A 17,282-nucleotide genomic window follows, 5' to 3' on the forward strand; every position below is an offset into this window, starting at 1 on the left:
CTTGGACGGAGGTCTTTAATTATCTTAATGAGCCTGTCAATGGCCTCAATTGGCCATTGACAGATCGGCGGGCGGACAGCTGGTTTCACTGTCCACCCACCTTCCTAAAAATTTAAAGGGACCGGGATGACGTTGGGGGTTCCTCCCGACGTCATCCCGCGGCATTTTCCCCTCGGCGAGTGGGCCCTGCCCCCAAATCACCAAGGGGAAAGTCCTGGCCCATGTCTCCGTAATGGCTATAAGATCGTATCCATTAACCTCTATTTGTGCCATTAATTCATTTATTTTGTTCCAAATACTAGGTGCATTTATGTAAAGAGCCATTAATTTTGCCTTTCTACCATTTTTTCCCACTTTGACCCTATTTGCTGTTTTTTTTAATGTTTGTACACTCTGTCCCTTCCTGTCATACTCTGGGTATCATTAGCTTAGTAGTCGCCCTGCAATGCTGCCATATCCTTTTGCTTTGTAAGCCTATGTATCCCCTCTCCAGAACCTTTCCCTTCTCTATTTAGTTTAAAGCCCTCTCTACAGTCCTAGAAAAGAATTGAGGGTCAGCTCGGGTTCCTGCTCTGATCACTCCCTGGCAACGCTTTTGTGTGTGTGGGAGGAGGGGGGAAGAGAGAGAGAGAGAGAGGGATAGAGAAAGAAAGAGACAGAAAAAGAGGGAAAGAAAAAGAAAAGTGATAGAGGAAAAAGAGAGCAAGAAATTGAGAAAGAAGCACAGAGGGGTGTGTAATGAAAGCAAAATACTGCAGATGCTGGATCTTTAAAAAAATTATTTCATGGGATGCGGGTGTCACTGGTAAGGCCAGCATCTGTTGCCCATCCCTAACTGCCTTTGAACTGAGTGGCTTGCTTGGCCATTTCAGAGGGCAGTCAAGAGTCAACCACATTGCTGTGGGTCTGGAGTCACATGTAGGTGAGTCCAAGTAAGGATGGCGGATTTCCTTCCCTAAAGGACGTTAGTGAATCAGATGGGTTTTTATGGCAATTGATGATAATTTCATGGTCACTATTACTGAGATTAGGGCCAGAATTTTGACTTTGGTGTGCGTTGGGTTGGCACGATATGTAAAATGATGCGCGGTGACATCAGGTGTGTGTCCCGACGTCATTTAGGTATTACGTTCAGCGGGCGCATACTGGAGTCGGCTGTGCGCCTGCCGAACTGTCAACGGCCTATTAAGGCCAATTAAAGTAGTTATATACGCTGCCCATCCAACATTAAGGTTGGCAGACAGGCAAAGAACCCAAGCGGCCTTCGTGTTTTTTTAGGAAACTTCATCCACGAGCGAGAAAATGTTTCCTAAAGTTTTTACTAATTAAATTATACAATTTTCCTGAATATAAAAACTTGCCCCAGATCATGTGACACTGCCACATGAGGGAACATGTCTAAATAATTGTTAACTTTATCATATAAAAACTTTTATTATGTTCTCAATCTCCCTGAGGCAGCTCCGTGTCTCAGGGAGATTCCTGCGCTCTTTCGCGGGCATTAGGCCCCCATTCTCCCTTTCCTCCCGCTTGCACAGGAAGTGCTGAGTGCTACTGGCCATGTGTCACGCTGGGCGGGCCTTAATTGGCCCGCCCACGTAAAATGGCGGCACGCAGCCGATCAGCTTTGTGCCTGCTCACACCCGCTCCTGGCCGGCCGGCCCGACATGCAGAAAATTCTCCCCAAACTTTCAATTCCAGATTTTATTAATTGAATTTAAGTTCCACCAGTTGCCATGGTGGGATTTGAGGCCACGTCCCCAGAGCAATAGCCTGGGCCTCTGGATTACTAGCCCAACAACATTATCACTACACCACTGTCTCCACTTTCACCATCTGAAATGAAAATGGAAAATGCTGGATATACTCAGCAGGTCCGGCAGCATTTGTAAACAGAGTTAACGTTTCGAGTCGAATGACTCTTCGTCGGAGGGTGTGTATATGGTGGGGGAGAAGAGAGAGAGAGGAGCTTAGGCTTACTAACCACTGACACTGTTGGGCCTCACACAGGAAGAATGGCCACTAGACTGAAGAAGGAATGTCCAATGCCCCTGGGAACAGTAACCCTGGAAGAGGCAGTATGTTGGGAGAAGAAATGGGACAAAATGACACAACAACCTGCCCCCTGCCCGACCCCCACCACCACCCTACACAGTATTGTACAAAAACCTGGCCTTTGCCTTCTGGAATTAAATGTTACTCAGTGTGGTCAACACAGAGCTAGTGTTAACAGAAATTGGAAGGATGGTGATTAAGCAGGAAGGAAATAGCTAAGAGCCGTTAGTGCCAGTGCAGGATGGCAACAGGAGGATAGTGATAGGGGACAAGGTGGGGGGTGTTAATGATAGGGGCCAGGTGGACCCAAAGAAGAATCTTTTCTCAATCCTCATCTCACACATGGTCTGCAGCAGGAGTTTGACCTGATCGGTGAAGTGGAAGCTGTTTGACTATCCCTCCTATCCTGTAACAACTGTAACAGGTGACAGTGGATGGAAAAAGCTTTTAGATTGACGTTATAATGTTACAAGATCCCTGGCTCACTCCTTTAAGTACTGGCAGCTGGTTCTGAGGCAGCTGCCTTTATTCAAGAATGATTTCCCCCCAGCGCTGCACCCCCACCCGCTCCACCACCCCCTCCCACCAACCAGCTGTACATAAACATATCCACCAGGTACTATCAACTCAAGAACCTCAACACCATCCAGGACAAAGCAGCCCTCTCAATTGGCACCCCATTCACAACCTTAAACATTCATTCCCTCCACCACCGACACATAGGTTAGTTATCAGGGGTAGATGGGAATGTGGAACTTGAAACACAAACAGATCAGCCATGATCTTATTGGATGGTGGAGCAGGCTCGAGGGGCTGAATGGCCTACTTCCGCTCCTATTTTGTATGTTTTTACAGTAGCAGCAGTGTGTACCATCTACAAGATGCAACTCACCAAGGCTCCTTTGGCAGCACCTTCCAAACCAAACAACCTCTACCACCTAGAAGGACAAGGGCAACAGATGCATGGGAACACTCACCCCTGCAAGTCAAACACCATTCTGACTCAGAAATATATTGGTGTTTCTTCATTATCACTGGATCAAAATCCTGGAACTCCCTCCCTAACAATACACCTACAATACATGGGCTGCAGCAGTTCAAGAAAGCAGCTAAATGCTGGCCTTGTCAGCAACACTCACATCTTGATAATGAGTATAAATAACACAGACTAACAAGGCCCAAGTTACATAGGTTTTACAGCGCAGAAACAGTCCAATCAACTGATCCGATCCTTTCTCCATTTGAGCCTCCTCCCATTCTACTTCCTCTAACCTAATGGCATTTCAACCTATAGGTTTAATCCCCAGTCTGCGCCGTCAGTCCCTGGGCTAGCAGTACAGGTGCTAGAATTGGCTTCGGTTCCCTGGATTGAATGGGAAAAGAAGTCACTGGCCAGAGCTCTCATGCCCTAGTCAAATGTCCAGTAACTGGAACTCAAGAGCATGCACGCCAGGCAGGGACAACACTGGGCTAGAGTCTGACACCTCTCTAGCACGGCTATTGCATTCAGCCGGAGGTCCGTCCAGGGAGTTGTGGTTGGAGCGTATAATCCACCCTCAGATTTCTAATAAATCCTCTGCCCACCTGAGTCACAGCAAAGATTGAGAGAGTACAAGGGAGAGGGGACAGTATAGAACTAGATAAGATATTAATCCGTCTTGATTAGTACACCAGGGTAACAAAAGGCATAGGAAGAGTACAAGGTGACAGGACCAATTTCAGCGTCATAGAGGACTTACATTTCTATAGCGCCTTTCACGACCTTTGCAGCCAAAGAAGTACTTTTTGAAGTGTGATCACTGTATACAAAAAGTGGTTAACAAGCAGCATAAGCAGGAGGAAAAAAAAACTTGCAGATATTTCAGAGACAGGCTAGTGAAGTGGGGCAGGGAGAATGGAGGGTGGGGAACAGTAGGCTTTTTTAAATGGATGGGCTGGGGAGGAACAAAGGGGCGAACTGATCCGGCTTTGTCCTGTGATACTCACACTGAGTTGAACAGGTAAGCTCTACCTTGGCTCCCTTGAAAGGACTGAAAAGGAAATCAGAAAATAAATCAATGCCAAACCTTACACAAACACAAAGGATACTGAGTTAAACCATTAAAGGAAGAATGTGCATTTTTACAGCATCTTTCACAATCTCAGGACATCCCAAAGCTCTTTATGACCAACAAAGCACTTTTAAATCGTAGTCACTGGTTTAATGGTGTTGAAGGGAGAAGTCAATTTACAACAGCAACATGCCATAAACAACATGATCATTTGTTTTCGGGATAAATATTGGCCAGCAGAACGCTTCGGCTCTTTGTCGAAATAGCGCTGTGGGATCTTATACATCCCACCAATAGGACTCACAAGGACATAGTTTAACCTCTCACCCAAACAACAGTGCAGTACTCCCTCAGTACAGCATCAGGAACGTCAGCATGAATTATAGGCTCAGGTCTCTGGAGTGGGACCCGAACCCATGGACCTGCCGCCTCAAGAGGATAGTGTGAGACCCACTGAGCCACAGCTTGGGAAATGAGGAACATGCACAATATTATGGTGAGGGTTGGCTCTCCTGTTATGTACACTCCCAGCTAACTGAGCACTAAGCTTACAATTTGCAGGAAGCACAAACTGTATGTGGCTGACGTGTGCCCACTTGTGGCAGCTCACTGCCCTCCCCTCCCCTCCCCCACGACAGAGGATGCTGCGAGTCAGTTCCATCCCCACTGGAGGTACATTGCTTCCTTCTGCTGTTAGAGAGGGAAGGAGAGACCTTCTGATCCCAGCAGCATCACTGCATGCACTCCCCAGCAAAAGCCTGTGCTTATTCGTCAAGGCTTTCTGTAAAATTGACAGGAGGGAAAGCTCGGCTGATCCATCGAGCCCGCCTCACACTCCCGATTCTCCACCACTTCCCTCTGAACCACTCCACCAAAACTCCCTATCCGAAGGGAGAGGCAAAAAAATAAAACCAATACTGCTCCTGTACGACTCGAATGATAACAAACCCCCATTTTAATCCCACTCACTTTAAACCAACCTGCAACACATGCATCAAAACAGTGCGGAGAGAGCAACTAGGTGCACTAAGTTTCAGACTGGACGGGGGGTGCTGGGGCTACTTAACACAGCGGGACGTTTAGGACTGTGACAAAGCTGAATTCATTGCACACTGTAGCTGCAGCTTTGTAACATTTTCTCAACTGTGTACCTTGATAAGATCCATTGCACCATTGCAACACACTACTTATATACCAATTTTTACATTAAATTGTTTCAAGTAAGGTTTATATCTTTTACAGCATGTATGTTTAGTGATTAGATTAAACAATCGTGAGCAACTTGCTATCGCCTGGAATGCAATGCCTGAAAGGGCAGTGGAAGCAGATTCAATAGTAGCTTTCAAAAGGGAATTGGATAAATACTTGAAGGGGAAAGGTTTCAGAGTTATGGGGAAGGAGCAGGATGACTAATTGGATAGTTCTTTCAAAGGGCTGGCACAGGCACAATGGGCCAAATGGTCTCCTTCTCTGCTGTATGGTTCTGTGATACCCAAAGACTAAAGCCATGCGCACCAGACTGGGAGTGGGTGAGGACAATCCAGTGGTAATGCAACCCTCTCGATTCCTCATCCACCTCTTCACTAAAAAGTTTCGGGTTGGGGGGGGCGGGGGGGTGGTGAGGACGAAAGGGGGCAGTTAACAGTGCAAACCCCAGCTCCCTCCAACCTGCTAAAACAGGGCCTCACACGCTCAGAAGCTAAAATACCAATAACAACCTCCTGCCACAACATTCACTACAAATCAAAAACTACTTCATTGGCTGTAAGATTCTTTGAGATGCCTTGAGGACTCTTTCTGGAAGACATATGGGTCATTTCTGAGTACAGAGAACAGAGTGAAGTACAGCAGAAATGAACTGTAAGATTCGGGACAAAGCAGCCTGCTTGATTGGCACCACATCCACAAACATCCACTCTCTCCACCACTGACGCACAGTGGCACCAGTGTGTACCATCTACAAGATGCACTGCAGTAACTCACCAAGGCTCCTTAGTCAGCATTTTCCAAACCCGCGACCTCTACCACCTAGAAGGACAAGGGCATCAGATGCAGGGGAACACCACCACCTGGAAGTTCCCCTCCAAGCTACACACCATCCTGACTTGGAAATATATTGCCGTTCCTTCACTGTCACTGGATCAAAATCCTGGAACTCCCTCCCTAACAGCACTGTGGGTGTACCTACACCACATGAACTGCAGTGATTCAAGAAGGCGGCTCACCACCACCTATTCCCAAGGGCAATTAGGGATGGGCAATAAATGCTGGCTCAGCCAGCGATGCCCACATCCCATGAAAGAATTAAAAAACAGTGCTCACTTCTGTCCTAACAAGAGCTTGAATTTATTTCGCGCCTTTAACATAGTAAAACATCCCAGATGCTTCACAGGGTAGTTATCAGACAAATTTTGACACCAAGTCATAGAAGGACATTTTAGGACAGGGGGCCCAAAAGCTTGGTCATAAAGGCAAGTTTTAAGGAGCTCCTTACAGGGGGAAAGAGAGGCAGAAAGGTTTTGGGTGAGAATTCCAGAGCTCAGGGCCCAGACGACTGAAGGCACGGTCCCCAGTGGTGGAGCAATTAAAATTGGGGATGCTCAAGAAGTTAGAATGAGAGGAGTGCAGACATCTTGGAAGGTTGCAGGGCTCCAGGAGGTTACAGAGATGGGGAGGGACGAGGGCATGGAGGGATTTGAAAACAAGGATGAGAATTTTAAAATCGAGGAATCACCAGACTGGCAGCGAGCACAGGGGGTTAAGGGTGAATGAGTCAGGATAACCTTCTGAGACTCAACCACGTTATGGTTGGTGGGGAGGGGGGTAGTGGGGGGGAATGTGGTGTGGTGGGTTGAGGGGGGGCAACCGGTGATAAACAAAAGCCATTGGAAAGGAAGTGAGGCAGTGATAAGATCCCACACCCCCCCAATCTCACAGCACCAGTTGTAGTGGCTGTCTGCTCTCAACTCTCAGTCATATCGAGGAAGAAAATAACTTGCTGAAGAAAGGGGGTTCTGTATCCTTAAAAAGAAAAACAAACATTGCACTTTTATTTTCAAGAATTCTGACACGATTCATTCACAAGTCTTTTAAAAAAAAACAAGCTCCCTTCTCCATGCTCAGTCAGTCAATCTCTAGTTACAGCAGGGGTTGAGGGCTTGTTAAACCCAGCAGCTTTTTCCACTATCCTGCTTGTTATTTCAGTGAATGCCACAGACACTGATGCTATTTTTTTGAAATGCTTGAACAGCTTCTCTTACAGAAGGAGCTGTTTAAAGGTGGAGGGGGATGGAAAGTATTGGATAACTGCACTCCATGTGGCACTTGCTACCACATAGGCTACTTTAGGCAAATAGTCTTGATTCCTTTAAGGGGAAGCTGGATATGTGCATAAGGGAGAAAGGAATTGAAGGATATGCTGATAGGGATGATGTAGTTGAGTGGGAGGAGGCTCGTGTGCAGCATAAACACCAGCACAGAACAGATGGGCCGAATAGCCTGTTGCTCTGCCATACATTCAAAGAACTAATTAACCATTTGAATACCCTAGGGAAGTGATCAAAGGCTGTGAATTCTTAATCTCTATTCTTCAGTTCACTCTGGGGGGTTCCAATGGTAGAAAAACCCCTTGCATTTGAGATGGTGGCAGAGTGGTACTGTCGCTGGACCTGTAATATAGAGGCCCAGGCTGATGCTCTGGGGACACGAGTTCAAATCCCATTATAGCAAGTGGTGGAATTTAAATTCAATTAATTAATTTTAAAAAGCTGGAATTGAAAGCTAGTCTCAGTGATGGTGACCATGAAACTATTATTGTCATAAAAAAAGAAAGGAAATCTGCCATCCTTACCTGGTCTGGCCTACACATAATTATTAGACTCCTTAACTGCCCTCTGAAATGGTTAGCAAGCCACTCAGTTGTAGCAATTAGGAATGCCCACATCCCATGAAAGAATAAAAGAAATCTTCCTGTCCCACAGGGCTCCCAGACTAAACCTCTCATACCAAAAAGCTATGGGTGTCAGTGGGTTAAGAACCTGCCTGTTGTTTTCTCTGCAGGTGTCGCTTGTCAAAGGATTTCTAGCCAATCTTTTAAAAAAAATCTTTTCTGCTTCGTCATTATACCCACCCCTTCGATTGCAGATAATCCAGATCTCTCAACCTCATGCCACCCAGACTGCCCCTCCTCCCCTTCCCAAAATTGCACCATAAAATTAAAATTCTCATCCTTGTTTTCAAATCCCTCCATGGCCTCACCCCTCCCTACCTCTGTAATTTCCTCCAGCCCCACAACCTTCCGGGGATACCTGCGCTCCTCCAAATCTGGCCTCCTGCGCATTCCCGATTTTCCGCACTCCACCACTGGTGGCCATCAGAGCCTTCAGCTCCCTGGGCATTAAACTCTGGGATTCCCTCTCTAAAACCTCTCTCACTCGTTCTCCTCCTTTAAATTGCTCCTTAAAACCTACCTCTTCGCCCAAGATGTTGGTTACCTGTCCTAATTTCTGTGGTTCAGAGTCCAAGTTTTGTCTGACCATGGCGCACCTTGGGATGGATTAAGTGCTCTATATAAACACAAGTTGTTGTTGTGGATGTAATTGCTAGTTCCTAGGACCGGCTTATTTAGTTACTAATAGAATTCTGTTAACTTGTCTTCTGATTTACATGATATTTCAACACCCATCATTTAAAAAAGGAGCTTCAGACCAGGAAGCGTAGCTGCAAAGTGGGGAGGATCATCCTTGCCTCAGCTGTGGCATTGGGAGAATGTTGGCTGGTTTTCCAGGACTATTAAAAGCTATTGTGTTCGGTGCCAATTTCTCTCTCTCTCTCTCTCTGGCAGTGCAGTGGAACACTGCAGTGCAGGAGCAGAGCCAGCTCGCAGCTGCTCTCTCTAAACAGACTCCAGCTGTCAGCTGTGAGCACGTGGTGTATGCTCTGCTCACCGTAACCATTGAAAACTTTAGCTTTAATTTCCCTAGGCTGGGCACACCCATTCCGTTTCCCACACCCCAGCCCGCCCACCATACACACACACTTCAGTTGAAAAATTATCTTCTGTTTAAAACAAGAAAATCCCCTCACTGAATATTATGAAGTTGTAGAGCGAGAGAAGGAGACAGAAAAACATGAGAAATAAGAGCCAGAATAGGCCATATGTCCCCTCGAGCTTGGTTCCGCCATTCAATAAGATCATGGTTTGACCTTCTACTTCAACTACCAATCTATCCATCTCTGACTTGAATATACTCAATGACTGAGCATCCACAGATGTCTGGGTTAGAGGGTGCCAAAGACTCACAACCCTCCGGGTGAAGAAATTTCTCATAGAAATGCAGAATGGTTGCAGCACAGGAGGAGGCCATTCAGCCCATCAAGCCTGTGCTGGCTCCCTGCAAGAGCAACTCAGCTGGTCCTGCCTGGATGCCTGTGTGGTCACCTTGACCAGACCCAGCAGCAGAGCCACCGAGAGGTCCTCTGACCTGCCTATTTCCCATGCAGTAGGTGGTCATCAGTAGAATCACAGAATGGTCACAGCATAGGAGGAGGTCATCATACCCATGCTGGCTCTCTGCAAGAGCAACTCCCCCACCTTTCCCCATAGCCCTGAAAATCTTTTCTCTTCAGATGATTATCCAATTCCCTTTTGAAGACCTCGATTAAATCTACCTCCACTACAATCTCGGGCAGTGCATTACAAATCCTAACCACCCGCTGCATAAGAATGTTTCTCCTCATATTGCCTTTGGTTCTTTTGTTAGTCGCCTCAAGACGGTGTGCTCTGGTTCCCGAACTTTCCTCCAATGGGAACAGTTTCTCCCTATCTACTCTGTCCAGACCCCTCATGATTTTGAACACCTCTATCAAATCTCCTCTCAACCTTCTCTTCTCCAAGGAAAACAGCCCCAGCTTCTCCAAACTATCCAGGTAACTGAAATCCCTCCTCCCTCCCCCATTCTCGCAAACCTTTCCTGCAACCTCTCTAATGCCTTCACATTCTTCCTAAAGTGTAGTGCTCAGAATTAGACACAATACTCCAGTTGAGGTCCAACTGGTGCTTTATAAAGCTTCATCATAACTTCCTTGCTTTGGCACTCAATGCCTCTATTTATAAAGTCTAAGTTCCTGTATATCTTATTAGCCACTTTCTCAACCTGCCTTGCCTTCTTCAATGATTTGTTCCTGCAGCCCCTATAGAATTTAATGCTTTATTTTATATTCCCTCTCCTAATTCTTCCTTCCAAAATGTATTACTTCACATTTCTCTGCATTAAATTTAATCTGCCACATGTCCATCCATTCCACCAGCCTCTGACCTCTTGATGACCATCATTATCCTCCTCACAATAACTCCAAGCTTTGTGTCATCTGCAAATCTTGAAACTCTACCCATATACCCAAGTCAAGGTCAATGATATAGATCAGGAAAATGAGGGGTCATAACAGCAATTCCTGGGGAAACCACTTCCTTCAGCCTGGGAAACAACCTCCTTCTGTGTTATAACCATTTTATGATTGTATCAAGGTCACAATTTCACTGTCAACTCAGTCGACTGTTCTGCTTGAGCATTCTTTCTCCTGCAGTTCCAGCGGTGGCTTGGTGGGTAGCACTCCCTCCTCTTAGCCAGCAAGTTGAGGGTTCAAGTCGCACTCCTGGGATTTGAATTCCAAATCCAGGTTGACATTTCAAGTACTGAGGGAGTGCTGCACTGCTGGTGGTGCCACTTGTTTGGACGAGACGTCAAACTGAGTTCTCCTCTGCCTGGCCAATATTTCAAAGAAAGCAAAGGGAGTTCTTGCTGGTGCCCTGGTCAATAGGTATCTCTCAAACAACATCACAAGTATACATTATCTGGTCACTAATGCTTTGCTACTTGTGGGAGCTTGCTGTGCATTGGCTACCTCATTTCCTACATTACAATAATGACTACACTTCAGAAAATATTTCATTGGCTATAAAGCACTTTGGGAGGTTATGCAAGATGCTATAGACATGGCCTTTCCAGTCTTCTGGTTCGTTGTGTTACTCAGTCAGAGGCCAGAACGCTAGTGTTAATTAACCCTGTCAATACCCAATTTACAATAGCAACTGGAGGCTGAGAGTTTGAAATCTCTTTTCTGTCGCGTGCTCTGGTAAGTTCCTCATGAACACAATAAATCCCTTGAATCTCAACTTGGCAACTCTTTGCACATATTGCTTTAAAAAGATTAAGGGGTGATTGAGATTTTTAAAATGATTTGGTAAGAGTAGACAGAGAGAAACTGTCTCCTTTGGCAGAGTTGGGGGAGGGGGCTAACAGGAGAGATAGGCTCGTGGGACTGAATGACCGACACACTTTCCTACTGTTATTTCTTCATAGTGGTGAGCCTCCAACTTGGTGGAAAGCTTATTAAACCATCTCCTGGACAAAATCTGGGACCCCTTACATGCAGAGAAAATCACAGTAATTCTCTACAACAACATGTTCTAAATGCAGAACAGCTCTTTGCAATGAAGCACAGAAGAGATGAGTGCAGGGGTTCCTGGAGGGGTGGAATGGGGTGGTTAATACAATATTTGTTAAGTAGATGAAGATACTCAGTGAGCAGCAAAACCTCTGGCAATGTCGGGCACAGTCTGCTGGGATGAGGGCAGTTCCCTACTTGTCTGCCAACTTGAGTGAGCGAAGTTGCAGGAAGCAGAGAGATAGTTAGCATATGGGTGGGCAGTCACAGTCCCACGTTCCAGCGAAATGTGACAAGCTCCCGTTGCTGGTACATACAAAAGAATAAAACAATCGCTGACCAACTCCCAGAGGTATTTCAATGATCCAGATCTGCCAGGCCTGGATCACAGGCTTTAAAAACCAGGGACTATAGATAAGAGAACAGAAAACAACAGCACTATGAGGTCCCCAGGCAACATCCAACACTCTCTGGGCAATGACCTGTCACAAACACAAACAGATTTTACTGAATTACTGACGGGACTGACAGGGATGCCATACACACAGGCCTGACACAAAGAAGGGGCTTGCAGTTATATAGCACCTCTCGCTACCTCAGGACGTCACAAAAAACACTTTACAACCACTTTTTGAAGCATAGTCACTGTTGTAATGTAGGGGACGCCTCAGCCCATTTGTGCACAGCAAGATCCCACAGACTGCAACGACATAATGCCTAGGTCATCAGTTTTAGAGAAATTGGCTGAGGGTTGAATGTTGGCCAGGACAAAGAGTAAAACTCCCCAGCACTTCTTTGAATAAGGCTGTGGCATCTTTTAGGTCAACCGGAGAATGCAAAGGAGGCCTTGTTGCCATGTTTCATCTGAATGATGGCAGCTCCGACAGCGCACTGCTTCCCTCAGTATTTCACCGGAGACCCAACCTGGGTTATGAGCTTAAGTATCTGGAGTGGGACTTGAATCCATGCCTCTTTTGACAGAAGAGGTGAAAGACTTACCCACTGAGTCACAACTGACATGGAGGCCAGAGTAGTTTCGATACAGCACATAAATGCTGTGTTACATCCTCTTCCAGGTACCATGTCCAGAGTGGGCATGATGACCATGGACTTCCAATGGATTGGTCCATGATTATACTTGGCAAAGTACTGCAGTGGTTTGGTGCTGCCTTCTGCAGTATGGCTGACCAGGAAACTCTCCCTCTCTTACCACCTGCCACCATGCACATTGGAAGGATTTATAGACTGATAATCAACCTGTCTGGCCACATTATGAACACATCTTCCATGGCCATCAAGTCCCAAAATGGGATTTAAACTCAGGGCTTCTGGCCCAGAGGTAGGGACACCATCATTGCACCACAAGACCTCCCAAAGCTGTTACAAACAGGCCTGATGCATAAAGGGATGGTGTGCTTTACACATTTTTCTCATGGTGGGATCATCACTGGAGAGACCGGCACCTACTGCTCATTCCTCAAGAAGGTGTTGGTGAGCCACGTTCTCTTCGAACTATGCAGTCCACTTGGAGAAGGTGCCGTTAAGGCAAGAGTTGCAAGATTTCATCAAAGCGATGGTGCTCACAACTCAGGCCAAAGCTCATGCATTTTATGATCACTCTCTGGCTCTACTGACAGGGAGTTGCCCCCGCTGACACAAAAACTCACATTCCACTTATGACACAGAGTTGCCAACTCTGGTTGGACATATTCCTGGGGGTTTCATCACATGACCTCCAAACGCTCTGACTCTGCAGTCTTGCCATTGTCACCTGATATATCCATGTGACCACCAGCCCTCCCTCACCAAATGGAAAGCAAATAGCCTCTTGGTTGTGCGATTGGATGGTTTTTGGCTGTCAATCAAACTGAATTTATTCCCCGAGTCCAAAATTTCAGAATTAGCATGCAATAATTTCTTTTTCAGAGACACAATTTTTTTTTTTTTACTGCCCTGACAATTTCCCTCCCAAGTTGCTTGCAGCCATGTCTTGTAAAATTGTTCTTCAATCCATGGAGACTCCAGGCTGAACCTGGAAGGTTGGTAACCCCATACGGCACACATCAAAGGGGAGATTACAGGAGAGGCAGGTTTCATTCCAAACTCAAAGAGTGATTTAATCCCAGTGGTAGCTGGGCAGATGGATTGAGACAGAGGAGAGGCTCATGTGATCATTAATGTGCTGTGATTTATGTCACATTATCACATCCTCATTCCATAGCGCACTTTCATGTTAACGAGGAGCAGCCCTGTGTTGCCTGTCTAAACTGGTCGTGGCAGAATGTATGAACTATGCAGTGTGCCAAGGGCCTGGTTTTTAATTAAAGGCTGAGGCTGCAGTTTATATCACACCCATCGTGGGTAGATAGGGGAGGGAAAGATACTGACAATGATTGCGATCTTGCGTCAAGTGATGCTTCCAGGAATCCAGTGTGCTGTTAACTGACGATCAGCAATAGCTGAGACGCTGATCTGAGACAACACAGTCCCTCAATAAACCTGCAGCAAAAGAAACCCCTCCAGCCCATCATAAATCCTTCAGCGTTGACGTGAGTACTCAAAAAGAATCATACAGTCCAGGAGTCCATTCAGCCCATTGTGCCTGTGTTGGCTCTTTCAAGGAACTATATCCAATTAATCCCTACTCTCTCTGTTCCAACCCCACAGCCCTGCAAAAGATTTTCCTTTAAATGTAAGGCCCATTCCCTGCTGAAAGTTATTAATGAACCTGTTTCCAACACCCTTTCAGGCACCGCGTTCCAGTTCATAGCAACTGCTGCGCAAAAGTGTTTCTCCACATCTGCCCGCTGGCTCTTTAGTTGTTATTCAAAGGCTTTCAAGTCAGATTAAGTTTTTCATCTGTCAGCAGCTCCTGTAGGAGAGCTTCCACTTTTCACTGCTTCATCATTGGCGGCTGTGCCTTCAGCTGCCTGGGACTTAAAGCCTGGAATTCCCTCCCTATGCCTCTTTGCCTTTCTCTCTCCTCCTCCAAGGCATCTCTAAAGACCCGAGCACCCCTCCTAATATCACCTTACGTTGCTCAATATTAAGCTTTCCTTGATAGCTCTCCTGTGATGTGCCTTGGAGCATTTTGCTATGTTAAAGGTGCCAGCTATACAAATACAAATTGTTATGCAGAGCGTATCAGCATATTTTCCAATGGAGGATGGTCACTGGACAACAACCAGGCCTGGGGACACTGGCTGATCTCTCTTTCACTGAGCAGAGATCCTGAACCCAATTGTCAAACTTTGTGACCAGGACCGGTCTCGGCCCCTGCTCTTTTTTTAAATAGTTCCTTAATTTTGTTTCATAATCACTGTTGCAAAGCGCAATGTGATGTTTTATTACTTTGTTGTCGGCTGTTGTGAATGTGAAGAAGAGATTGTCAAATATCACTACACAACATTTGCGAAGCACTGGCGTAGTTGATATACTGGACCTGTGAACCCAGAAGTTGATAGGTTAACTCTCACCATGCCAAGCTTTGAAGCCTGAATTCAATAAAATTGGGAGAGAAACGGAGATTGTTCTCCTTACGGCCAAGGAGGAGAAGGGACATTTAGTAGAGCAATTCCAAACTGCGGCTTAGACTGTAGGATTCTCGCCTCTGAGTTGCAAGGTTATATGTGTCCGAGACCCACCTCAAAGACTTCAGCACAAAAATCCAGGCTGACACCTCTGGTGTCATCTTCCGGATGAAATGGTAAACCCAGGTCCTTTCTGCCTGCACAGGAAGATCCCTTGATGCTATTCCAAAGAAAAGCAGGGGGGTCAACCCCTTTGTCATGGGCCAATATTTATCCCTCAGACAACATAACCAAACCAGATTATCTGGTCACTACCACATTACTGTGCGTGGGAGCTTGCTGTGTGCAAATTGGCTGTCACAATCCTACACTAGAACAAATTTTTTTTTTGTTGGGATGTGGGCATCACTGGCTGGGCATTTATTGCCCATCCTTAATGCTCTTGAGAACTGAATGGCTTGCTAGGCATTTAAGAGTCAACCAGGTTGCTGGAGTCACATGTAGGCCAGACCAGGCAAGGACAGATTTCCTTCCCTAAAGGGCATCAGATGGGTTTTTACGACAATTGACTTTTAGATGACAAGACTTTTAATTCTAGATTTTTTTAAAAATTGAATTCAAGTTTCACCACCTGCCATGGTGGGATTCAAACCTGGGTCCTCAGAACATTACCCTGGGTCTCTGGGGTACTAGTTCAATGACAGTACTGTTACACCACCTCCTCCCCAGAACAATGGCAAAAGAACCAGGGGTGGCATGAGGAAAAGATTTTTTATGCAGCGAGTGGTTAGGATCTGGAATGCACTTCCCGAGAGTGTAGTGCAGGCAGATTTGATTATGGCTTTCAGAAGAGAAGCGGATAATTATCTGAAGAGAGAAAAATTGCAGAGAGATGGGGTAAAGGGGACACAAGGGGAGTGGAACTAGCTGAGTTGCTCTTCCAGAGAGCTGGCATGGACATGACAGGTTCAATTGTTAATGGCTTGTTAATTAGATTGTTAGGTGAAGGGCATTGTTTAATTGAGTGCTTCGAGCACTTACAAAGGGAGACTGACCTCCCCGTTAGCCTGTTTCTGGGCCTGGTGGCCATCATCAGACCATGAGGTAGTTGTCTGGCCGAACTGTCTACTCCTCTTCCACTGCTACATTCGCAGCAGGGTGTCCTTGGAGAGGGAGCACGCATTGTCCACTGGCACGCTTCAGGCCTTCCATGACCGGTGGGCACTGTGGGGGCTGGAATGCATCATCAGCCCCAAGATGATATTTTGATTTAATTTGGAAAGTTTCCTTTAATTTCTTTCCTTAGTTATACAGTACCCTTTAGGAGCTGTCAATTTGTTTAAACCAGTTTAGTTGATTAATTGTTTTTAGCTTATGGGTGTACTGAAAAAGAGTATAAAAAGGAGACTGACCACCTGGTGGCAATCAACAGATCTAGGAGGCAGGCGGTGGAGGGGGGCGTCTGGCCCAGCTGTCTTCCCCTTTTCCACAGCTACATTTGTGCTCAAGTGTCTCAGGAGAGAGAGCACAGGGTGTCCACTAGTTCGCTTGAGGCCTCCCACAACCGGTGGGCACCGCCGGAACTGGAATGTTTCATCAGTCCCCACAACAACATTTTAATGGGATTAGACAAGTTTCTTTTAAGATTTTGTCTTTTGTTATAGCGCCCCTTTAAGGGGCTGTCACTTTAATTTGACTTGTTAATTTAATTTGATTAATTAGTCCACTTTTTTTTATTGGTTACTCAAAAGGTATAAAGGGAGACTGCATGCTCCTGATCTTTGGCTACTTTTGGAGGGGGGAGTGGAGAGAGGAGGATTGGGGGAGAGGGGGGGGAAGAGGGGGGAGATCAGAAGACCTCCTTGTGGGTCTACTCCTGGGCCTGACCAAAATTGGAATTAATAGGTCCAGGCAAGGGGTGGTGGAGGGGGTCATTAGGCCTGCCTGCCACTATTCCATGCCTCCATTTGCCCCCCCAGGTTTCCCTGGAGAAGGAGCTTGACCAGTGGACACCACACAGGGTGCATTGTCAGCCCTGGGAATTACATTTTAATTTAATTAGATAAGCTTCCTTTAAAGTTTTGTCCTTTGTCACAGTGTCCCTTTAAGGGGCTGTTACTTTGTTAAACAAGAAGCTAATAAAATAAGCTAATTATTTAGAGGAGCATATAAAGAGGATCTGCTGGGACACTGTTGGTAG

At 46.1% G+C, this 17,282-nt stretch overlaps 1 protein-coding gene across 3 annotated transcripts in view; it reads right to left on the reverse strand.

Annotated features, from left to right (window-relative positions):
* ypel2a (yippee-like 2a) overlaps nt 1-17,282 on the reverse strand; it is a 50,668-nt gene that overhangs the window by 14,801 nt on the left and 18,585 nt on the right. For 2 of the 3 annotated variants that reach the window (XM_041197273.1, XM_041197274.1), the window contains exons 2-3: nt 4,042-4,085; nt 3,795-3,854 (exon numbers count right to left, since the gene is read on the reverse strand). In XM_041197273.1, coding sequence (XP_041053207.1) covers nt 3,795-3,854; nt 4,042-4,085 — 104 coding nt within the window. The remainder of the gene's footprint in view (nt 1-3,794; nt 3,855-4,041; nt 4,086-17,282) is intronic. The other variant, XM_041197275.1, reaches the window with a different exon arrangement.

Source organism: Carcharodon carcharias, chromosome 10, assembly GCF_017639515.1.
Source record: "Carcharodon carcharias isolate sCarCar2 chromosome 10, sCarCar2.pri, whole genome shotgun sequence".
Lineage (NCBI taxonomy): Eukaryota > Metazoa > Chordata > Chondrichthyes > Lamniformes > Lamnidae > Carcharodon > Carcharodon carcharias.